This window comes from Tripterygium wilfordii, chromosome 20 (genome assembly GCF_013401445.1).
Source record: "Tripterygium wilfordii isolate XIE 37 chromosome 20, ASM1340144v1, whole genome shotgun sequence".
Lineage (NCBI taxonomy): Eukaryota > Viridiplantae > Streptophyta > Magnoliopsida > Celastrales > Celastraceae > Tripterygium > Tripterygium wilfordii.
The window spans coordinates 10,509,374-10,532,837 of NC_052251.1; the positions used below are offsets into that span (position 1 = coordinate 10,509,374).

The 23,464-nt window shown below is 37.0% G+C and overlaps 4 protein-coding genes and 1 long non-coding RNA gene across 5 annotated transcripts; 4 read left to right on the top strand and 1 right to left on the bottom strand.

Annotated features, from left to right (window-relative positions):
* The first annotated feature begins 76 nt into the window (after positions 1–76).
* On the top strand, positions 77–6,185 carry LOC119986433 (E3 ubiquitin-protein ligase ORTHRUS 2). The gene is made up of 9 exons (XM_038830992.1): positions 77–602; positions 1,619–2,151; positions 2,773–2,898; positions 3,772–3,871; positions 3,959–4,020; positions 4,093–4,195; positions 4,389–4,533; positions 4,858–5,072; positions 5,356–6,185. The coding sequence occupies exons 1-9, from the start codon at positions 138–140 to the stop codon at positions 5,917–5,919; spliced, it is 2,313 nt and encodes a 770-aa protein (XP_038686920.1). The 5' UTR covers positions 77–137; the 3' UTR covers positions 5,920–6,185.
* Positions 6,186–7,114: 929 nt separating this feature from the next.
* LOC119986466 (peroxisome biogenesis protein 3-1-like) lies at positions 7,115–10,978 on the top strand. The gene is made up of 7 exons (XM_038831028.1): positions 7,115–7,447; positions 7,785–7,946; positions 8,063–8,262; positions 8,383–8,513; positions 9,260–9,387; positions 10,021–10,248; positions 10,455–10,978. The coding sequence occupies exons 1-7, from the start codon at positions 7,434–7,436 to the stop codon at positions 10,705–10,707; spliced, it is 1,116 nt and encodes a 371-aa protein (XP_038686956.1). The 5' UTR covers positions 7,115–7,433; the 3' UTR covers positions 10,708–10,978.
* Positions 10,979–11,846: 868 nt separating this feature from the next.
* Positions 11,847–15,762, top strand: LOC119986647 (pre-mRNA-splicing factor SPF27 homolog). The gene is made up of 7 exons (XM_038831287.1): positions 11,847–12,183; positions 13,266–13,441; positions 13,757–13,840; positions 14,801–14,870; positions 14,952–15,085; positions 15,181–15,238; positions 15,520–15,762. The coding sequence occupies exons 1-6, from the start codon at positions 11,941–11,943 to the stop codon at positions 15,230–15,232; spliced, it is 759 nt and encodes a 252-aa protein (XP_038687215.1). The 5' UTR covers positions 11,847–11,940; the 3' UTR covers positions 15,233–15,238; positions 15,520–15,762.
* Positions 15,763–16,649: 887 nt separating this feature from the next.
* Positions 16,650–17,943, bottom strand: LOC119986602. The gene is made up of 2 exons (XR_005465296.1): positions 17,525–17,943; positions 16,650–17,191 (listed from the first exon to the last, which is right to left on the bottom strand). It is a non-coding gene; the product is annotated as an uncharacterized LOC119986602 (long non-coding RNA).
* A 2,464-nt stretch (positions 17,944–20,407) lies between these two features.
* Positions 20,408–23,315, top strand: LOC119986978. Its single transcript, XM_038831664.1, has 7 exons — positions 20,408–20,585; positions 20,915–21,053; positions 21,139–21,267; positions 21,351–21,411; positions 21,510–21,644; positions 22,563–22,730; positions 22,814–23,315. The coding sequence occupies exons 1-7, from the start codon at positions 20,408–20,410 to the stop codon at positions 22,988–22,990; spliced, it is 987 nt and encodes a 328-aa protein (XP_038687592.1). The 3' UTR covers positions 22,991–23,315.
* The last annotated feature ends 149 nt before the right edge of the window (positions 23,316–23,464 follow it).

A 23,464-nucleotide genomic window follows, 5' to 3' on the forward strand; every position in this document is an offset into this window, starting at 1 on the left:
CCGCCCGTTGGAAATTCAAAAGCCTTCCAAATTTCCTTCTCTCTCTTCTTTAAAACCCACGAAATCACGAAACCAAACGTCATTTTCTGTTCCTCTCTGACTACCTTGCTCTTATCCTGCGCACCCATCACTCCCTCATGGCGCACGATACCAAAGTTCAGCTTCCGTGCGACGGGGACGGCGCGTGCATGCGGTGCAAGGCCAAACCGCCGCCTGAGGAGACTCTTACATGCGGCACGTGCGCTACACCTTGGCACGTGTCCTGCCTTGGAATCCCTCCTCCAACCCTAGCTTCCACTCTGCAGTGGGAGTGCCCTGACTGCCATGACTATGGTCCCGTCGCTGCCCCTGCTGCTGCCGGATCTGGCGAGAGTTCGGAACTTGTGGCGGCGATTCGAGCGATCGAGGCTGACGCATCGCTGACAGACAAGGAGAAGGCAAGGAAGAGACAGGAGCTGTTGAGCGGAAAGGTTGAGAAGGATCCAGAAGATAGAGAGACGAATAATAAAGGAAAGGAAAAAGTGGAGAACGACGTGCTTGAGGTTCTTGGTGGGAGCTTGAACTGTTCTTTTTGTATGCAAGTACCCGAAAGACCCGTTACGGTATATAGATTTGTTTTCTCTCCCTTTTAAATCTTACCGACCTATATTTTGCAATGATGGTCAGGAGTTGATTTAGGTTTACATTCAATGTCTACATTTGATGATGCTTTGGTGTGATTATGAACTTACATGGTTTTGATATCTCTATCATGCCAAACATGAACTTGCTAGGGCATTCTATTGTATTGCAATTTATTAGTTAGATTTCCTTTGCTATTATGTTTCTCCTTGAAGGATCTTGCACAATTGTTGTTTCACTGTTCATTTAGGGTTTTGCCCTTCTGAAATTGTTTTCAAGCGTTTTACATGTAACTAGGATTTTGGTTAGATTGTCTTATTATTATGATTTATTATGATCATTGTCATCAAAGGAACTTGTAGTAGTTGTTGTTTCCCTGTTCATTTTGGGTTTTGCCTTTTTGAGGAGTTTTTGGTTGCATTAATTTCTTTCTTATTTAGTTGATTTTGTAAAAACGTATCCGTTTTATAATGCTCTCTTTTGTTATTAATTCGCAATTGAATTTTCCCTGGGATATTGCATTTGATAGTTTACATCCACTCCACTTCTTGTAATTAAACTTGTTTCCTGTATCACTTTGATAACTCTTATTCATTTGCAACTGTGTGCACCATAGAAAATGTCCTCTCCATCATTGTGTATGCAAGTCCCTGCCATGAGATGTTTCAGATGGAAATTCTCATAGTTCCACTTTTCTGTTTATATGTTATGTCATTGTGCTGCATGATCAATTATATTGATGAGATAATTTAGGGATTGAATTTATTTTTGTTACTGGTATAATTTGAGGAAACCAATTTCCTGGATTGGAAATCGCTAATTGGGAACCCTGATTGTGTTTGGCGTATTTCCACCTTTTCTGCACTTGAAGTATTGTTCTGATATTTGGTTGTTGGTATTTGGCCCATATAATTAGCTATTAAATGCAAAAGATATGGAATAGTGGCTGCAGAAATATATTTATAAGATGCTCAATGGTAGTTCATCCTTGTTTCAGACACCGTGTGGGCATAATTTTTGCTTAAAATGCTTCGAGAAATGGATTGCACAAGGAAAGCGTACCTGCGCAAAATGCCGCAGTTCAATTCCTCCGAAAATGGCTAGTCAGCCTCGCATTAATTCCAGTCTTGTGACTGCCATCCGTATGGCAAAACTTTCAAAGTCAAATGCGGCTGCTGGGTCTCTTAAGGTTTACCATTTTATACATAACCAACATCGGCCAGAGAAGGCATATACTACGGAGCGGGCGCAGAAAGCTGGTAAGGCCAATGCAGCAAGCGGAAAAATCTTTGTCACTGTACCATCCGATCATTTTGGACCTATAACAGCAGAAAATGATCCAGAGAGAAATGTCGGTGTGCTGGTCGGTGAAAGTTGGGAGGATAGATTGGAATGCCGTCAATGGGGTGCCCATAATCCACATGTCGCAGGCATAGCAGGACAATCAAACTATGGTGCACAATCTGTGGCACTTTCAGGAGGTTACATTGATGATGAGGACCATGGTGAATGGTTTCTCTACACTGGAAGGTTCACTTCTTTTTCTGATTTTCTTTTTCTAATTTTACATTTATGTTGAGTATGTCATTACTTCTTTTTTAAAAATATTCAATCTTCTTTTTTTTTTCCAAAATTTTATTTGTTTTGTAAAATATGCTAAAACATAAAGGCAAGTAAAAATAAGCAATACCAGCAACAGTCCTAATTGCATTTGCACAGTGGTATTTTTAATTTTTTATATCCATATTGTTTTAGTTGTAAGAAGAGAGTTTAAGGACTACTAAATCAGTGATCATCATGTTTGTGATATTCTGCCCTTTCATTTTTGATTTGGGATAATATTTCTGAATCTAGTGTGGTAATGGTTGCTTCGGCTTGACATACAATATATTTGAGAGGATATGTTATAGCTCACTGTTATATTAAATATGGGAGTTAATGGACCAAAGATTTCCCTTCTTGTCAGCTTTTGATTGACCGCTGTATCGGTTTTTGTAAATGCATATTCTCATTCTTTGTAGTTGCGCATAACCATAGTTCAAAACAATTTGCTGTGATTCCTACTTGTGGTTGCTTCCTATGTAGTCTTTCTATCTTGACCTGAATATTGACAGCTTCCATACAATTTATATATGCCGATATGGGTGACAGTGGTGGTAGAGATCTTAGTGGCAACAAAAGGACTAACAAAGAACAGTCTTTCGACCAGAAGTTTGAGAAATCGAATGAAGCTTTGCGAGTGAGTTGCAAAAAAGGCTATCCTGTTCGAGTTGTGAGGTGAGCATGTTTCCCTCTCTCTCTTGTTTTGAACTTCTTATGAAAAGTTGTCAAGCATGAATAGTTTCAAATGTTAAATTTCTTTCCTGTTTATATTTAGTGGTAAAATTTAGATTTCATGTGCAGTTGGCTGCTGCTACTCTCTTTTGGATAAGCTGATAATATATGCATTTTTGTACAGTTGTAGACTGCATTTTGTTTTTAATTCTTATAAGGCTGGGGAATCAATCTCGCTCTGTTATAAAGGTTCAATCTGGCAAGTTGGTTATAATGTTACCCAGAGAGGGCTCCTCACAAAAGAAAAAATTATGGTCTTAGAAAACATTTAGGTTTCATTATGGACCTGGTGTGGCTGTACATTCTGTGTCATGTATTAAAAAAATGTTTTAATATTCTGCAGCACGGTGCTACTGTCATTTTGACTTCAGAGTTGGTCGTGGGTCTAACATTAACACTTGTCTCATAAATGTGCTTATTGGTATAAAGATAGCACATGTCATTGGCAAAACTTGGCTTGGTGGTAAGTTTTTTTGCAGCAACCTAGATGTTAAAAAGTCAAATGACAGATAAAGCCTTTGTACAATGCCAAGGGTAAGGCTGTATGCATATGCCTTTTCCAGACTACCTATTTTGAAAGAGCCTTTGCACCAGGTGTTGTTTCATTATTCGTCATTGTTCTTAGATTTAATGAGTTTGGTAAATATATATTTGTTCTGTTGGTCGTTACTTCCAGGAATTGTACTGTTTACTTTAGATGGAGTCTGTCTTTATTGTTTATCCGAGGCTGGGGCTTTTTCTTAAATTTGCATCTTACTTTAATATTTTTGCAATTTATATTCTGATCATTAAGATTTTCGTTTATTTGATGTGTAGGTCTCACAAAGAGAAGCGCTCATCATATGCCCCTGAGAAGGGGGTGCGATACGATGGGATTTACAGGATTGAAAAATGTTGGAGAAAAGTTGGGATCCAGGTGATTACTTTCTATCAAATTCATTGAACTGCCAATAAATTTCTTTCACTGAATAGATTTACTTATCTTTTTTTTTTCTTGCATTAGGGATTTAAGGTTTGCCGCTACCTATTTGTTAGATGTGACAATGAACCTGCTCCATGGACAAGGTTTGCATTTGTTGTCTTGTTTGCTTATTTCCAAAAAATTCTTTCCTGACATTTCACTAAAATTAACCGCAGTGACGAGCATGGAGACAGGCCAAGACCTTTACCAGTTATTCCTGAACTAAAGAATGCAACTGACATAACAGAGAGGAAAGAAAGTCCATCTTGGGATTATGCTGTGAGTATGTTTAATTTCTTCCTCCAGTTTGTTTGATTGTTTCTGTATCTGTAAGTTTCTTTTTGTTTTGACAACTTAATAAAATCAGTGATGACTAAATGTTGGCAGTCCACTTCATTGAAAATGAAAATTTGTTGCAACAATATAGTTTCTTTTGTTTGGACTTTTTTTTGTTAACTTAGTTTTATATCAGCCTGAAGATAATCATTGGATGTGGAAGAAACCTCCTCCACTCAGCAGAAAGCCAGTGGATACAGGAAATCCTGAGGACAGGAAAAGATCAAGGAAGGCTATGATGAAAGCACAGAATTTAAGTGTAAGAGAGAAGCTCCTGAAAGGTTTGTTTTCTTCTATCTTCCGCTCTATAATTTATATCTCTGTTCAATTTGACACTGTACTGTAGCCTACAAAGATTTCTACATGGGTTGTGTTGTCCTCCAGTTTCTTAAATTTAACAAGAACATTTGCGTTTTAATGTTGAGGCTTTAATAATGATGATGGTGATGATTAGCATCTTGGTCAAAGATGGTAGATTGCTTATGAAACTTAGCTAGGCAATAGCTTAAACCACTGTTCTTGTTTGGAGGATTAAATACAAATCATGGGTTAGTCAAGGTAACGATGCCTTGTTTGTTCTCACCTTAGTGAGTTTTCACATGCAGAGTTTAGTTGTCAAATATGCCGGCAAGTGATGAATCTCCCCGTTACAACACCTTGTGCTCATAACTTTTGCAAGTCATGTTTAGAAGGAGCATTTGCTGGCAAGGCATTTGTCAGAGACAGAAACAGAGGAGGAAGGGCACTGCGATCCCAAAAGAATGTCATGCAGTGTCCTTGTTGCCCAACAGACATTTCTGATTTCCTTCAAAACCTTCAGGTACAATGCCTGACAAGTGCTTTTAATTAGTAGCTTTCTTTTATGTTTTTCCATGGAAGACAATCTGTTGGAGCTTCACACTTTAGATGATTCTACATTTCTATATATGTTTGTGACAAACATGACATAGTGCCATAAAGTACGAATTCTACTGTTACGTGGTGTTAGAAATAATTTGAAGGTTTTATGTTTCTTCTGTGTTATTTGACCAGTATATGATATGCATAGAGCTTGAGCTTACATGAATTTTTGTTCGAATTGGACTATGGTTTGAATATGGCAGGTCAACAGAGAAATAATGTCTGTCATTGAATCACTGAAACGTGATAATGAAGAAGAGAATAAGGATCCAATTGAAGAGCTGAGTGAGGAAGAAACAGATGATGCAGAGGAAAATCTTGATCTTACATTTGGGGGAACTGAAGATGGTGCAGGAACCTCTGAAGAAACTGGTGCTCATGAGTTGGAGGATTCTTCAAGTATGCGCCAGACTGAAAGGCCGAAGAAGCAGCAGAAGGTGGAAAAAGAGAGCCCGTTGGACATCACTGATAACACAAAGATTGTTGATGACACAAATGTTTTTGCAGAGAAGCCCGATGATTTAAATGAAGACTCTGAGACCATGAAGCATCAGGCAGAAATATCTGGGGGCAGCAATGACTTGCAAGTACCAGTAGTGAAAAGAACAACTAAGAGGAAAAATGGTAACGGTGGTGGTGGTTCACGAAATCCTGGTGTGGGAGTGAAAACTAGAAGAAATGGAAGAATTCAAGAAGCACCAGTTGATGGAAAGGATTCACCATCAAGTCCTCTCCTTGCGCATTCATCTGATGATGATTTTGAATGACAGAGCTGATTCTGTTTGAATCATCATATATGGCAAAATATATTTTGCCTGATGCATTTTTCTGCCATACAAGACTTGCTCTTTACCATTTTGAGCTGATGGTTCCCACTTTCTGTTTAGTTGTAGTTTGAGAATGGTTGGGAGATTGAACAATATATATCTAATCTCTGGTTTATTTGGTCAAAATGTGTTATATACATCTCGGTGAAACAGTTATGAAGCTTGAGTTTTGTTTTTCTGGATATCAACTGCTTTGGTATGTCTTATATATTTGTATATATATATATATCAATTGAAATAGCCATTTTTAATTGTAATTAGTAGCTTCTTTTTTGAAATGTGGATTGGGGATTTGAACTCTGGTCATCATAGTGATACATATCATCCTTATCACTATAACTAGTGACTGGGGGTGTTGTAATTTAGTAGTTTGATTATGTTTGGATGACATTTATGACCTTTTGGTCAAACATTTAGGAACGTTGTTAGTCTTTTTTTATGGCAAATGCAAATTGGACACCCTATATTAGTTGATTGACTAAAACACCTCAACAGAGATCTCTATTCACTAATCTTACTCGTACATTCCTTGTTGACGCCCTCAACTAAAATGTCATCTTTAGTATATTTGATTACGAAGTATTTCGTATTGTTAAACCACTCGACGATAGTCTAATTAGTTCTTTCTACTACAAGCGCAAGGTATACTATGTCCGTGGGCTAATCCCACTCCCGAGCGTCTATCTGCATAGACTTCGGCTTAATTTTACCATCAACCAACTAGTGATTCTTTGAGCTTATCTCATTTTTGAGTCCCTTATTCGCATGGACTTCTACATAATCTTATGTGTCGTCAATGTACTGTGTTAAAAACAATATTACTTTATCTATAAAGGAAGTTGGGATAAATAACAGAGAGCAAAACCTAGCCCACAAAAGGCTATAAATTGAGGTATTTTTGGACCATAGGTGGAGGACGTTAGATCTGAAAAGAAATTGAGATGGAATAAATTCTGACTATGACAGGATAACAACACAACTTAAGCTAAGTTAGTCATTTATTTATTTTTGATTATTTATTATTTGCCGGTTCCGGAAGAGAAAAAACAAAAGGTTTATTTTTAAATAATAAAAAAAAGAAAAAAAAAAAACCAAGAAGGAGGAATGGGCTTCCCGATCAAGTCAGGTCTCTCTCTCAAGTCTCAAGACTCTCAACACGCCTATAACTTGCTCTCTTAAAAGTTGAAACCCTCGACCGCACTGCTCATAGATAAGGAGCCACTATTTTTATTGTCTGCGGGCGGGTTTTTTCTAAGCCTGCCTGTTTTTTTTTTCTCTTCACTGAAGCCTGAAGATCTTGGGTTGATTCTGATTTGATATACTTTCGATCCTTGTCTACTGTTGTTCTCCCAACCGGGTTCCTTCCCTTTTTCACTGTTACTTCGCTTCAAATGGATTTGCAGATAGTGGAAGCTTGATAATATGTTTTTTGGGTGATTCCCTAGCATGACAAGATGCTTTCTTTAAGGTTAGTTTTTTTGCACATGATTTTTCTTGCTGGTCCCGAGTCTCTTTAATTGTTTGTTTTTCCATCTGGGTTATTTGTGTTTCTTAATTTATACATGGATTTTGTGAGGAATTGTTGTTTTTGTGCTTCAATTGTATGTTTCAATTTCTGGGTGTGTTGCAAGTGTTGGTCTTTACACTAGCTTTTCTTTGAAATGCCTTTACTTGTTACTCAACTGCTTGTTTCTTCGTCTTATTTAGTTATTCTGTGCTTATTTTGTAATTGTGTTTGTGAGATTCTTTGTAGTGTTTCAAATTACCGTCGAGTTTTGTTGATGTGTTATTCTTTTGCAATACAGAAACTTCTGGAGAAGGCATAGGAGGAAGATTCTGGTTACAGCTGGTGTTGTTGGAGGTGGGTACTTCCTGTATAAACTATACAGTGATTATGGCCGTAGGGTTGCTGATCTTGAGAAACAGCTGGAGCGTCAAAGGATAAATGATGAACTCATTAAGGCCCAGTTAAGAGAAATATTAGATTTTCTAGTTTTTGTTATGTGGGTATCTTGAATTGTGTTTTAGAGAATTTTGCACTTATTCTGTTGCCATGCTTTCTGTTTTTGACGGCTAATCGCAGACTGCAAGCTCATTTCGAAAACGTACAAAGGATAGCTGAGACCGCTACATTGCCTCATGCAATACACTATTTGAGTAGTCGGATAGAGGAAGAATTGAACCTTTCAAATCTTACTGAGAGGTTACTGCAAGGGAAGGGTCAACCAAATACATTGTCATCTTCTGAGAAACTGGAGCTATGGGAGAGACTCAAAATATTGAGTATGAACCCATTACTTTTGCCTCTTGTTCTACATTTACTTGTAACTTTTAAACCATATAATGACTAGGTTATCGCATTGGGAAATACTTTATGTTTCGAGGCTGACTTGGTTTCTTCAGGTTTCACAAGAATGGTGGTGTCACTATGGGCAGTGACAATGCTTAGCTTATATGTAAGAATTCAAGTTAACATTCTTGGAAGACATATATATATTGATACTGCACGTGGTCTTGGAAGCTCTTATTCACTTGTAAGTGCTCGTAGTTGTATGTCCTAGGGGGATATTTTCATTCCTTGAATACTCTTTCCATTCGTTTCTGTATCGCAAAAATTAGGACTGGAACCCCTTTTTACCTTTCAATTACTAATGGCTATTCGTTGCAGGTGCTGTGTAAGCGGTTGTTTTTATTCCAGTTGGACATCTTTACTTACTATGCTTTTGCATTTTCTATCTATTTAGTCTGGTTGAGTCGGTTTACATTTTATTTAGCTACTTGGTTATGTTTACATTTTATTTAGCCACATAGTGGTTGATATACTTTCCTCCTCTTCTGATGTTGAAAAAGATATAGAGGTTGAAGGGGTGCTAGAGATTCTTAGATGTAATTTTAAGGAAAGCTTCACTTATCCTTTTTGTGATGACAAATGTTATGTTTGCTGCTTCTTTCAGCATTTTCATGACACATAAAATCTTTTCCATGATCTCTTAAATATTGGAAAGTCATGGAAAAGTTCTCTTTACCTTGCCTTCCATGTCTTCAAAATTACTTTCCCTTGGTCAATTTTTTTGTTTCCTTGGATATTTTTAAGTGGATTATCATCTTGACCTTATCATTGCAATTGTGCCTTGACGGAGGATAAAGTTTTTTGAGCTAATATTTTGTTTTTCTAGTTATATTCATAGTAGGCACATCTGTAAGCTCGTGTAAATTTCTTCAGTGTGCCCTTATGGATCTTTTCACTTCCCTAAAATTTGCCCTTTATTCCCATTTGTAGGAGGATGCTGATTTCATTGACAGGGACAGTGAGCAAAATTTTTTGGCCAGTGCTGATTTTCTAGCTAGTAGTGGCGTACCGTTATTCATTTCTAATATGCAGGCCGTGGTGGCTGAAGTTCTCAAGGAGTAAGTTCTCCCTCTATCTTTAAAACATTCACGTGTTATTCGCATCATTCATTTTTCTTCTTACTGCCAAATCAAGAATAGATTTTTTCTAAATTAAATCTAAAAGAGGGAAAGTAAGACAGGATAAAGGTTTTGGACAGTTTGTTGAGAAGCATGCTGCAGCAGTCATAGGTTTGTGCTGCTAGTTTGGTGCTTGCATATGATTCACCCATAGTTTCGATCCAAGGTTGTTTTCCTAAATAGTGGATTTTGTATTTATCTTTTGGCTATGCTTATTATTTGGAGCATTGTAATGTTGAAAGTGCTCTTCCATTTCCAGAAGAATAAAATATCAGCACTCATAAATACTCTCTCCCTCTCTCTCTCTCTGTATGTGTGGGTGTGTGTTGTGTGCATTTTAAGATCATCTTTGCTAGATCCTTTATTCTTCAGAACAACCTTCAAGCAGGGTTCCGAGCTGAAGCTAATACGGCAATACCAACATGTGTTTGTAGTATTTTTTGAAATAAAAATAATGAGATTTAGGCACTTAGTGTCCAAGCAAAAGCTATGCTGCTGCAAGTAGTGTGGGATTATTTATTAAACACATTCATTGCAGGTTTTCTTAGTGTGTTTACAAATTATAATGTGCAGAAAACAGTTGAGGGATGTCATCAACACTACTGGGCTTCATGAGACTGTCTCCCAGATACTTGACATTTTCATGAGCGCTGGAAGTCCCCATCACTGGATAGAATACTTGATGCCTGAGGATGCTAGGTTTTCCAAACTAGCAAAAACTCCAAGCAATGACGACACAGTTCCTTCTGATTTGACCAAATTCGATCAACTCATGACGGAGACCCGGGATGTATTATCCAGGTATGATGATGAAACTCGCCAAGAAAAGGCAATTTTTAGTTCTTTTCTGATGAAACAATTTTCAATTGCTGTTATAAAAAACCACGCGGTATGACAATCACTTGCATCTGACTATGGCTTGGAAGTGTTTTTATTTTTGATGTTAAAGACAGGTTTTCTTGCCTTGGTCAACTCCATTTAAATTACTCATTTATGTTCTGCTGCAGCGCCGAGTTTGGAGATATTGTTGAGATATCACTTAAAGCAGTTGTGGGTGCACTGATGGAGGATATCGCGGTTCAATCTGGAGACAGCCTAACATCTGGGATGCCCCTGGCAAGGCTTCTGCCAAGGGTTATACAGGTGGCTCCATCATTGGTTGATGAGCCAAGAAAAAGCCGGTTCATCCAGATCATCCAAACCGTACCCGACGTTGAACTTTTCTTCACTCTCCTCTATGCAAATGCTCCAAATCCGTAGACTAGGAACCCTGCTTTGTTGCCTCATTGATATTTCCAGTTCACAGGAAGTGTAAAACAGAATTTGAATGGCAGTAGGTTTAGGGTTTGCAAGTTCCTGTTTTTATTGTTTTCTTGATGACTAAATTGTAATAATATAGTATTCCCCCTTTTACTCCTATGAAAAGGATCAGAAAATGGAGGATTCATCTGCTAATTTTTACCATGGTGAATCCTCTTGTTTTTGCTTCAACCCAAACTGAAATGTGGAGGAACCATATGAATTGATTATACTTAATGTTTGCAGTCATTTTTCACTTAGAAATTATGTGTGGAGAATCCTCTGGAAATGTCGTTCTAAGATCTACAAGTGGAATATTATTGAATTTGACAATGATATAGATCTCAACAATTGGCATTATGTTATAAACAACTCAGCAGTTAGGATAATAATTATCCCGATTGTAGTCCTAATTATTCCGATTGTAGTCCGTTAGTCCCTTTGACAATTTCTGTTAGTTACATTACATATGATTTTCAGGTTTGTTGACACATTAGCTAAAATAAATGGAAATTGTGTGTAAGGGCTAATGGATTACAATCTTGCAAGTTCAATGGTTAAAATAAATTGATTCATTTACGAAAGTTCTGGGGTCATTTCAAAACTCCTATCAAAAAAACAAAACATATAAGCAAATAACTCTCATATAGACATTACTCCACATAATATGTGTTACTTTGTAATCCGATGGTATTTTTCGTAGCAGTCCAAGGGTTGATTTTACTTTTTGGACATACTTCATTTACTATGCTCTTCAACCCCCATTCAGAGATTTTTTTGCGGGTTTTGATCCAAATTTGGAAGTTCAAGTAGAATTTGGAGCATTCCAAATGCCAGAGGATCCAACTACAAAAGACAAGTATTTGATACAACATTGTTTTCTTAGCACCGAATCATATGTTCGCCTATATTTTTGAAAATCTAATATATGGGAGCACAAGTAGGGTTCAGGCCTCAGCAGTAGCCCAAAAAATATGTGGTACGGGTCCAGGATCACAAGTTGGGTTCGGGCCTTAGCAGAAGCCCAACAAAATATACAAATTGAGCCCATTAAAGCCCAAATATTGGTCCGCCGGAAGGAGCAAAACCTTGCTTCAAGTTCGTAGAGGTCTGTCAATATCCTAAAAACGGAGAAATCTCGCACAATCGCACAGATAGTGACTGACCTCTCTGCTTCTTGCAGCAACTACGACAATGGCGACAGGCAACAATGGAGACATTCTAATGCTGGAGGCCGCACTGGATTTTTCAAGGCCATGGTCGAGCTCCGCCATTGCCGAAGTCATCGACGCGTTGCCGTACATCGACGAAGACTACGGGAACCCATCGGTTAAGGCCGAGGTCGATCGGTTGGTTGAGGAGGAGTTGCGCAGGAGCTCCAAGAAGCCCGCAGACTTCCTTAAGGACCTGCCGCCTCTCCCCAAGTTGAACTTCGAGGTACATGTTCTTTTGGGATTGTGATTTCTAGGGTTAAATTTCTTTAGGGAGCTTCTATTCAGTTGCTGTAAATTTTCTATTCAATTTTAGCGTTTGACTTGATTGGGTGTCTCTTATCTGCCTCTTCTATGCTCCTCTTCTATGCTCAATTTTTTGTTTTTAGGTAAATCTTGATGGGGTTTCGGTGCTTTTTGGATGCTTGGAAATATTTTAGCTAAATGTTGAATTTTTGTGTCATTCTCTTTTTGTCATCGTTTGTGCATTCTCTGATACCCTATCGCTTTTATTGCGGAAAAAAGAGGGAAATAACATGATTTGATTTTGTTTACGTGCAATTCCTATCAGCTGTATGGTGACCGGGTAAGCTATGCAAGAGAGAGTGAAATTTAGTCTTGGATTGAGCTAAATCTTTGTTGTTTTGTGATTTGTCTTTAGTTGGTTACTGGGTTTAGGTAAGTGAAGGACATGGAAAAGTGGGGTTTTTGCCTGTTCGTTGGCCTCTTGAGTTAACTAGAAATTCGCATCTATCTTTGCTTAGTTTTTGATTCAGAAATAACCATTAATGATTAATCTGAGGTTTCTTGGGTTTGGATGGATTATCTGCTTGGAGTCATTTACATCTATGATAAAATTGGTGTGTTTTGCTAATCGAATGAAGGATTGATCTTTAATTTCACCCTTGATGTCAATTGTAGCAGCTTATGGTTTTTAGAAATTTCAGGGTAAGTTTGTCTCAAAAATGACAGTTTTCAATCTGACAAAATAGGATACGCTAGTTAGGCTAAGTTAAGTGGAGATGTTATAACTGGGGGCACTATAGTAGATGGTGCAAGTTACAAAATATTTGTTTGCATTTATTATCTATTCCTTTTTCGAAGACCAAACACGGTAATGTGGTTTCATATGTATAATAAAATTTTGATGTTGACACTCGTGTTTCTCCTCTGTCATTCTTTTCTATCAGAACAGGCATGTTCATAGATCACTGATATGATGATTTGTTGCCTCTTAGTCGTGGAAGCAAAATGTTACTTTTAGAAAATGATATCCCATTTCTGATTGTTGAAATTTGAATATATCAGGATCACCCGATGCTTGCTAGAGAGTATGATCGAGTAAGAGCTGGGAGGCCTCCGGTTATTATTGATAACTCACAAGCTAAACCAGAAATGCCGCCAGGGAATAAAATGAATGACGAAAGTGCATGGAAGCAAGCACTACAGAAAGCTCAATACTTGTCACAACATCAAATGATCAGGTGAATATATCTGTAACAAGGTTACTGGCTCCTTTTGTGTTCTTTCTTTGGTGGGGAGGGCGCCTCTAGGATATCTTTGCTGGAAAAATATTTGCAGTGCAATGTGTTTGGGTAGTTGGTTAGGGACAAAACATGTTAAGGGTAAAGAACTTGCTGATGTAAGCTATTTGTCCAACACCCTTTGATGATCTTGATAGTTTGCAATGGCTTCTGATTTGTGTGGCGTATCTTCAGTTGATGAACTAGCGTTATGTTATTGTAAACTCTTCTCTTTAATGTATTTGGATACAGTAAAGAATTACGCCCTTTTTTCAGGTTGGAGAATCTGGAGCTAATGTCAAAATATGGCCCTGAAGTGTGGATACAGCACAATAAACGATTGGAAGCATTCTTATCCAGGTCTGATAATGGATTTCTGTTGAAAGTTTCATTTCCATTTTTCTGTTCATATTGGGTGAGAAAGCAATTCTTCTTTAATTTCACATTTGATGCAGTATGTAATTGCTCCATCACTATTTAATGCATCCATACTCATGAACATCTCATATTACCCTGAACTTTGACACAATTTATTGGTAATTGAGTGTATTTTTGCTGCACATTCTTTAGTCTCTCCAACTTGTCTGGTTGCTCATTTTTGTTATTTGTTCCCTTGCTTCATGTTGTGCCATGCTTAATTTAAATGAACTCTCAGAAGAAGTTAGGCCTTTCGTATGCATGCATATTTTTAGTGTGTGATCTCCTTTGTGCATTTTCAAACATTCCTCAAATTCTATTGCACACTTCTTGCCTTCTTGGTTCAGCAAATCTATAATAGTTGGACACTGGAACTGTTTTCAGTTTGATCGCATGTCATTGACAGGATATGCCTGTGCAACTTTAGTTAATTGCTTGACTTGGCTAGGTGATAGCTAATCCCCTGCTTGTCACATATCGGTGTCACGACATATGGACACCTTGGGTCATGTCAGCGGCTTTGAAGGAAGGCCCATATTAACATGCCTACTTTTGTATGCTAAGTTGCTATATTTCTGTAATTGGATGTATATGCACATACCTTTTGTACGTTGGTCATAGCAATTAACCGTCATAGTTTAAAGCATTGATTTGAGCTGGGCATCTTGTCAGTCCACTTGTTATATTCTGCATAGCATGGAATAAGTTCTTCTATGCTATAAAAGATGTTCAAGTCCCTCGATCACCTGCATTGGTGGCAAATGGATATTCCCAAGTAGAAATCAGTTAATGTCATATCAGGTGTTGAAAGTTTTAGGTTTTTATTTTAGTCCATCAACAGTATGTAAACAGTTGAACTCATTATTTTACCCTTTTTTGTTCATTTCTTCCTACAATTTTCAGAATGCAAAAATTAGCTCAGGAGCAAAATGAGAAGATTGAAGCTGTCAACCGTGAAAGAAAGTATCATCAGGTGATTTAAAATTTCTGGCCGCATATTGTCTTGTTTTAAAATGTTGGTGAGATAAATCTAGTGCCTTCTTTGAACAACCAGCAACAAACCGCATTCGAGCTCAACGCTTTATCTGCACAATGGATGGAGCTCTGTCTGAAAAATATTGATATCCAAGCAGCATGTGCTGAACTTGAAAATCATGTTGAGAAACTTAAGACAGAAGCTGCAGAGAGGTGATCTTTCTTATTCTTATTTAGTATATTATCTTTGGTCTTTACAAGCGTATCTCCTGTCAGAAGTTTAATTTATTTTTTCTTCTCATGTATAGGAGCTGGAACTTGGATTTTAATCTAGAGAATGGCACTCAATTACACACATGAAATGAGGTATTTGTCCCTGTCAGTCCCACGATATTTTAGATTTATATTTTTTTGTCTGGAAAAAAAAGGAAAACTATTCATAAGGATCAAAGAATTGCATGAGTCACAGCTGGTTCCTTTCTATTTTTTTGTTTTTAGTCAGACTCAGAGTAATACCATTGCTGTGATAGTTGAACTGAGTTGGATTGTATTGAATGACTTCAACAAATCATTCTTAAGTTTTTATATGAATTTTCTTGTGAAAATTATAGCACCAACTGTGTGATATGATTATTGATTATCTCCAGATTCTTCAGAAAAATTTGAAGAGAGGTGATTAAAATACTACTTCTTATTTGCTGCAAAAATGTGTTATGGATGGAAGATACATAAATATGGGCATTGTCGCAGTTCTGATCGATGAGGTCAACTACTTTCTGTGATGAGATTTTCCCATGTAATATAATTAATTTGCATCTGTTATTGAATTCTACTCATGTACTTCTAATGACTGTTTCCAAAATCAAGTTGCTTGCTATATTTTTGCCCAACTCCTTTCATTTGTCTGTTTTCTTTGTACACCTGATAATTAACACCCTCCCCAACCCCTCCCCCTCTCATAGATGATTCTGGTATGACTTTTATAATGAAAGAATTTTGTTGAACGATTTTATTTTTATTTTTTTTTGAAAAGGGTTGAAACCGCTGCATTTCATTCTTAGATAGCAAATGCCTAAATCTAATGCCACAAAAATAGTCCAAGAATTTACAAATGTCAGACAACATTGGACTATACTAGGAAATTAGAAACATCGGATTATATTGTACCATATCAGAATTCACCAGACCATAAACTACACAGGAATATACCTGAGTAGTCTAAACAAACAAATAAAAAAAAACCAACTTGAGTATACTCTAAACAAATCTAGAAGTAGTTAAATCTAAATCCAAATCCATTGATATCATGCACACCTTTGCTTAAAACCCTGAACGTGTTGATGGATCGCCAATTATACATTGATGTTTTCTTAGTTTGTTGAATAAGTTATAGTTTTTCTTTTTGGTACAAATTAATAGTTTCGGCTTTGCAGTAATAAAATATGGCCTTATTGTTTCATCAGGGCAACATATACTAACCATAAAAAACGGAAGGTTTGATTTTGAGTTTTGTAAGTAGCTATGATGTTTCTTGATGAAGACAAAAGTAATATAGTCGAGAAAATGTTATTCAAATACACATCAATGTTGCCCAATATTAATCCAATATTAGTTTAGTGTTTATTCTTTAATTTTATATTTCTTCTATTAGTATTAGTAAATTCCTAAGCTATTAATGTGATGCTAAATATAATATTTGTTACTACAAAAAGTAGTGAGATTTAAACTCTAACTAAACAAATTATGAATTAAGTACACATTATTATCAATTCCATAATTTTGTTACAATACCAGAAATAAATTCCTCAAAAAAAATTTGAAAATTAATTAATTAATTAATACATGGTAACATAAATATTCAATATATAACAATATCCTCGGAAAGACAATTGACCAATCGACTCGCTCCAACAACGCAGCAAACATCATCCGCAAAAACGTAGGCAGATCCAACTAATGTTAACGGACACAATTGTCTGATCAAACTGTGTGCTGTAATGACACTACACAGACACCATTACAGCTGTTTCTTGGCTTTTCTTCTCAAGTACTAAAGGAAACTGAGAGAGAAGAATCATCTACGGTCTGAACACACTTTAAAATCACCATGGGCAACCAAATATCAGAACTTCAGTTTTTCAACAGTCTAGACCAGACTGAACAACTCCATTAGTGGAGATCCGAACCAACTGATTTTGAAGAATCAGCAGATGATTTGTTGTTAAGGAACAAAAAAAAGCCACTCAAACCCAGAGCTAGCTGGTTCTCCCCCAAATACATTGAGGCACAGCAGTAGACTGGACATCCAGATGTAATCCGCTGTATGGGTGCAGACCGCGAGAGGAATATAAACATTATTACTTGTTATGAAACATATTACAAAGCGTAGACTATATGAAATGCAATGCATATATATAATCATATTCTCATAAGTAATAACACAAGATCATCATAACATACAACACACAGACTTCAGTACCCCCCCAGATTTATATATGGGTCATAAATCAAGTAGATCTGCTACTAAAATACCATATCTGTACACTATTTCCTTAAATAGAACACACATCATCTCAAAAAACAATTCAAACTACTGTAAATAATTAACTGAGACTCTTAAAAACAGCCTTTACAGTACCAAAACCCTCTGACCTGCGATCTAAGAACTTGAAGTTCCAGATGACTTCAAGGAGGCTTAGATCCACAACCCCAAATAGATAAAAACCAGACCTTGACTGGTTCTCTGACTTCCTGCTTGACTCACTCAAAGAAATAAAGAAGGAACAAACAAACAGATTCAACTACACCCAAGTCAAGGAAAAAAAAAACACTAAAGAAGAGGAGAAGATAGAGATGTAGAGCTCCCTTCAATCCAAAAAAGGATCAAACCATGGTGGTGCAGCTCCTGAGTTATGCATCCCACAAACCTATCCAAAGACAAGATGGAGAGGAGAGGATAGGATTATGGTATCCATAGCTCAGCAGCTCAATCCAACCCAGCAAGACCCTCTATTGGACTTCAAGGAGCTCCACTTCCTTAACCCTAACTAATAACCTTAAGTTTCACAGAGAAGAACCTGGTCCCAGTATATAAGTAGAAGAGGATCCGGAAGAAGGGTGTCCAAGGCTAGGTTTTTTATAGCCAATCTAGACTGTAACCCTAGCTGGAACTACCAATCTACCCTAATAACATAGACCCAAAAAATAAACTAATATTTTGCTTATTAAAGATTTGCTATTTACTGAATCTATGCGAACCCCACCACTTATTTCTTCCACTAATGAATAGATGAGGTTGATAGGGATTGCAAAGACCTAGACAATATAAATATATATATTATAAATACTGCACTGGTGAGGGTGGGAGCAGGAGTTGTCGTTTCTTTTGCTCTTCGATCTGCGCTATCTTTAGATTCCCCCTCCCCATTGTGTTATTTTTCTTCTTTGTATAATCACATGCACCAACTCCCTACTTTTAACTCGCGATATTATCAATAAAAGCATTTTATCGTCACTCTGAATTTTTGAATTGTTGTAGGTTTTTCAAGTATCTTAATAATAGATTAGATTGTATAGTGTTAATATTGAAAATAAAACTTTTAAGATATATGTAGCTGAAATATTTTATTCCCAAGCTGTTAGAATAGTAAGCTCATTGGGTAATTTTAAGTATTTATAAATAGCAAATCTTTATTACATATGTAAAGATTTCGGAGATACATATGTAAATTAATCAATTAAACTTAATTGACTAAAACAAATATCAAATCGAAAATGGATCTTATGAATAAAAAAATTTCGGAGATACCAAAAAAAATAAAAATAAAAATAAAGCATCTCTTCATTTTATAAAAATATTAGTATTTTGGTAGAAAGTTTTTTTTTTTTTGTTAATGCGATATTTTACGTGAGATATAGATATCATCAAACGACGAAATGGGTTGGGCGAGATATTGAAGGGAAAGACGGATGGGCAATCGGTGACCGACACCTGTGCGTTGTAAGGAGCGGGAAAAAGTGTGGTTGCTGTTTCATAAAGACTTTGTTGATTAGACAAAAGCGACGTTGATGTGACTACACACGGAAAGAGAACCAATGAGGACTACTGCACTCATGGCGCATGTTATCATAGCAACTAGCTGTTAGCTCAACGTGCGCCGAAAAATGAGCGGGTAAGGTGTGCCTACTACGTGTAAAGTCTAAATATCTGATCGATTGTCGGAGATGTTGTTGGAGGTGGCCAGATCAACGTAATTTGTGTCGCGGTGACCTCCTCCTTTAAATGTCTTTTTGCGACAATACTAGTGGCGATGGGTGGTGTCGAGGGTCGAAAAATGACCGTAATGGCCAGCCACTTTCGTTCGCTGAGTCGACGGCTCCGATTGGTGGTCAGACGAAAAAGCAACGATGAGTGCAGTGTTACGTTGCGAGAGATTGAGGGAGAAAATGAGAGAATAAGCGAGAGAGAGAGAGAGAGATAGATAGAGAGAGTGTTTATATGAACTAAAAAACTTAAGTGACATGTTGATGTGGATTGTCACATGAGATTGGAAACAATTGGGATAAAAATTAATGAGCTATTTAGCAAGGTTGTTATCCACCACATATCCTGTGAGAGATGAGATGAGTGGGGTGCATAGTATTTTTTAAAATTTTTTTATAATCAATAATAACTTAGCAAACTTGTCCTTTGAACGTTATCAAGCTTATATTCAATTCAAGCCTATTCAAATTAGTTGAGTCGAGTTCTACAACAAACAACGTGAAAATAGTGGTGTTTATTCATAATCAAACTCCGATCACGGGTTAGATTCTTTACGTTTTAAGTGTGGAGAAATAAATAATTAGACTATTGTCAATTGGTTGAGGTCCACTATACTCGCTGTAAATCACAATAATTTCTTAAAATATTGTGTTTTGTTGGGATCTAAGAGTTGAACAATATATTTTGTATCCTAAACAAAAATAAAACTGAACATGAAAAATATATATATATATATAAATTCGATATATATTATATATCTTTTGTTATAAATTTAATTTTTATTTGAGACAAATAAATGTGTCATTAAACTAGTAAATCCGATCAAAACATATTTATTAATTTATTATTGTAGCTTATCGCCACCAGGTGGAAGAAGCTATGAATATGAAGAGCTTTGGACCAGGCTTATGTTGGGCTCGTCATATTATGGGCCTTGTTGCATGTGGTTTGGGCTTTACGACTCGTGTAGTGCAAAATGGGTAGGAAAAAAAGAATCAAGGGAGATAACTTTAGTTACACCCCTATATTTATTAAAGACACCCCTTGTTAAGTGTACTCTTAAAAATTCAAAATTTTTACAAATACATCAAAAGTACATAAAATATGAGATATTTTATAAATGCACCCCAAGACATGAAACATAGAAAAAAACAAGGGAAAAGGGGATGTGATAATCCCTGCCAAAACACAACAGGATTTCCAGCGCACCGCTTCGTTTGGATCCTATTTTCTCTCTGTATACCCTAGTATCAATCCATTCTAAGATACTCATGGTTATGGAATATCATGGAGAAATCGACAGTAAACGCAAAATTCATTCTCAGTACAACCACACCGATTGCATCACAGTCTCGATTTCTACTCCGATGTCGTCAATGGCCACTTCTCTGGTCTGTGGTGGAGATTGCATCGTCGGTGATGGTGCTCTTCCTCATGGTCGTCGGGAATGTGTTAAAGGAGGAAGAGAGAGAATGCTAGAGAGAAGTTGAGGGTATTTAGATAGCACAATGAAAAGTTAAAGGTAAATTTATAAGAAAACATGAAATGTTAGAAAATGATCACAAAATTGTTCATTTGAAAACAAATTGGAAATGCCCATATTATTGTTTCGAATTTGTCTTGTAATATGAGTCCCCAAATGACCGTTTGGTACAGCCATAGGCCCTTAACAAATATATTATTGTTTAAGAAGCATAAATTATTGTCCAAAATTGTTAACCAAGCTGGCTGTAATACTTTTTAATATTTATTATAATTTTCTCACTTACACTCTTGAGCCCGGTGGGTTAATATTTACAGACGGCGCGAACCGCATCAGCTTTTGAGCTGGTTCCAGCATATCGTCGAACAAGTCGTCTGCGCTGTTGCGGGTAGAGGGACTAGGACGTTTCCATGTCTCAAGAACAAGAGTGCGTGGTATTTGATGCATAACATGGCGTTTGATTTCTATTCTCTTGCTTAGTAATTGAATATTGATTTTTTTTTCTGCCCTCCGTTTTAGGAAGTCTGTTCTCAGTTCTTATTCGATAGTAGCTAAAGTGATTTTTCGTTTTGGGATTGATTACTTGATTCTGTACTGTAGTTTCTATGAAGGGGAACGCCTAGATTCCATGCTCGACTCAATTAAGAGGTAACAGAGTTGAAAATAATTATGAATTCGAAATTGTTATTTGTTGAAGTGATGCATATTTGATGTGTTTTTGCGATGGTCAGGGGAATAGAATCAGCAAAATTCTTGGATGGAGGCTCCTTACCTGAAAAAATTTGGTTCAAGGTTACTACAATGCTTTTACTAAGAATGACGATATTTGTTCTTGACTTGTGATTAGAATTGTGATTTATTGAATTGTTGACTGTTCTTGTTTTGTGCAGCAACAATTCTCAATTGGGGTTAATGATGTCACCCGCGTGCTTGAGCGGATGGCTCCAACCTCTGAGACTGGGAATTCTCATGAACATCATAATGTAATTTGTGGCAACCGAAAAGTGCCATTGGATAAGCTTCAGGTCTGCTGATCGCGTCTATTACCTTGATTAATTTGTTTGTTTATCTGGCATTATAATTAGTACTTCTTCTAATGCTTTCTCTATGTCCGTTTGACACCTTGCGAGTGTTTGTCAGTTTGCGTGATATTCAACTTCGAGTCCCTTGTAAATTCCTGTAGTTAGTGTGTTTGCTGCTCTGATTTATAATTTTTTTTTGACAAGGGGGACAGAGTATTCGTTTCGAGGATTCAAACTGTTGTCACTGAATTTACTTGTTGATTATCGTCTCAATTATAGTGTGTAATGCATAACTTCTCCTGATTAGTTACTTTGATGGAATTTTCTTAGCTATTTGATGTAAGAAAAGGCTTAACAATAAGCAAATACTAAATCATGCTTGCTCACTAATATGGCAGTGAAGATCAATGAGTGATGAAAATTTTACTCCATTGGATTTCTGCTGAAGCATCAGATTTAAGATGTATAATTTATGAGCTCAAGTCTTCAAATGTCTTTTTTTTTTGTGACCGAGCCAGCATGCCCTTTGGACAGCTGAGTGGGCATAAACCTTGGACCGCCATAACGTTGATGACATGTAAGATTGGCCCCATGTGGGAGAAATGGGGCTCCCAAGCCTTCCACTGAAGTGGGCATGCCCACGGAACAAAGAAAACCCCAACTCCTAGCTGGTTCGGACTCCCAACCTTAGCGTCATCCGCCTTAAGCTTACGAATATAACCAATTTAGCTATTGCTATACGATTCATATGTATATGTCTCTATGAATGTCTCACCAACAAAAAAAAGGTCTATTAATGATTCAGCATATTGAAATGTATTGATGTTTACAGTTTACATCCTCTTTATGTCATGCTTTGCCAATTAGAGATTGGTTTCCATGCCTTGCGAACAAATAATAATTCATGTTTAGAGCATGTAGGCGGTGCTTTTGGCTTCAGATTGCAACCCAAGATGGCTAATGAAGCATCTGCCAAGCCTGGCCTCATCAAGGAAGGTACCCATTATTTATGTCAAGGACAGTAAACGGGGATCTTTGAGATTAGGTGAACTCGTCAAACTGAAAACAGCAATTGCAATTGGAGTGAAGGTAAGAGAGGCATCTTGTGGATTGAATGTAGTCCTACATCTGATATGTTTTATATATTCTAATTGATAGTTTGTTTCATTTAGGCGAGAGGTAATGCTATTAATCAAAACGTTGACGAAATTCTTCATGGCAACAAACTAAATCTTGAACCAGCGTACCTGAAGGTGAATGAGGTGCCTGCAGTACCGTCTAAAGACCATCCGAACGGGCTGGGGCTTTTGCATATGCATTCAGAGAAGAAGCAACGACAAAGTGAATGAGTGAGCTACTATGACCAAGTTTGGCTTATGCTAGTTGAGCATGGGGAAGAAATTCCGCTCTTGAGCTGTTGCACAAGTAGTTTCTACCCTTTTGACATTGCTGCCATGTTCATAATAATGAAAAGTGGTTCTGATCACCCTAGCACTTATGGCTTAGCCAAGACAAATGGATCAGAAACGTTTTTCTGGTCTCCTGTATCCATACTCTATAAGCAGATTAATTCGGTAATTGGACTAGTTTCGTTACTTGCTTTGCTAATGTTGCATTCTTTTCTTTCTTCATGCCTCGTTCTTTGCAGGAAATCAATCAATTAGTCAAAAAAGAGGAAAAAAAGTTGTGTGAGACATCATTGTTTTAATGTGAACTTGACTGGTTTTTCTTTTTGTTTGACTAAATCAAATATACCTTGTGAATATGTAGATATATTCATCAGATTTGGATCCTCAGTACAAGTGATGGGCTCATGTTCAACT

Excerpts from the sequence above, each read along its gene's own strand:
- LOC119986433 (XM_038830992.1), top strand. The coding sequence starts at position 138 with ATGGCGCACGATACCAAAGTTCAGCTTCCGTGCGACGGGGACGGCGCG. Across the intron at positions 2,899-3,771 it reads TATCCTGTTCGAGTTGTGAG|GTCTCACAAAGAGAAGCGCT; the intron begins GTGAGCATGTTT and ends TTTGATGTGTAG. Across the intron at positions 5,073-5,355 it reads ATTTCCTTCAAAACCTTCAG|GTCAACAGAGAAATAATGTC; the intron begins GTACAATGCCTG and ends TGAATATGGCAG.
- LOC119986466 (XM_038831028.1), top strand. Across the intron at positions 8,514-9,259 it reads TTGGAAGCTCTTATTCACTT|GAGGATGCTGATTTCATTGA; the intron begins GTAAGTGCTCGT and ends TCCCATTTGTAG. Across the intron at positions 10,249-10,454 it reads ACCCGGGATGTATTATCCAG|CGCCGAGTTTGGAGATATTG; the intron begins GTATGATGATGA and ends GTTCTGCTGCAG.
- LOC119986647 (XM_038831287.1), top strand. The coding sequence starts at position 11,941 with ATGGCGACAGGCAACAATGGAGACATTCTAATGCTGGAGGCCGCACTG. Across the intron at positions 12,184-13,265 it reads TCCCCAAGTTGAACTTCGAG|GATCACCCGATGCTTGCTAG; the intron begins GTACATGTTCTT and ends TGAATATATCAG. Across the intron at positions 13,841-14,800 it reads TTGGAAGCATTCTTATCCAG|AATGCAAAAATTAGCTCAGG; the intron begins GTCTGATAATGG and ends TACAATTTTCAG.
- LOC119986978 (XM_038831664.1), top strand. The coding sequence starts at position 20,408 with ATGGTTATGGAATATCATGGAGAAATCGACAGTAAACGCAAAATTCAT. Across the intron at positions 21,268-21,350 it reads ATGCTCGACTCAATTAAGAG|GGGAATAGAATCAGCAAAAT; the intron begins GTAACAGAGTTG and ends TGCGATGGTCAG. Across the intron at positions 22,731-22,813 it reads CAATTGCAATTGGAGTGAAG|GCGAGAGGTAATGCTATTAA; the intron begins GTAAGAGAGGCA and ends TGTTTCATTTAG.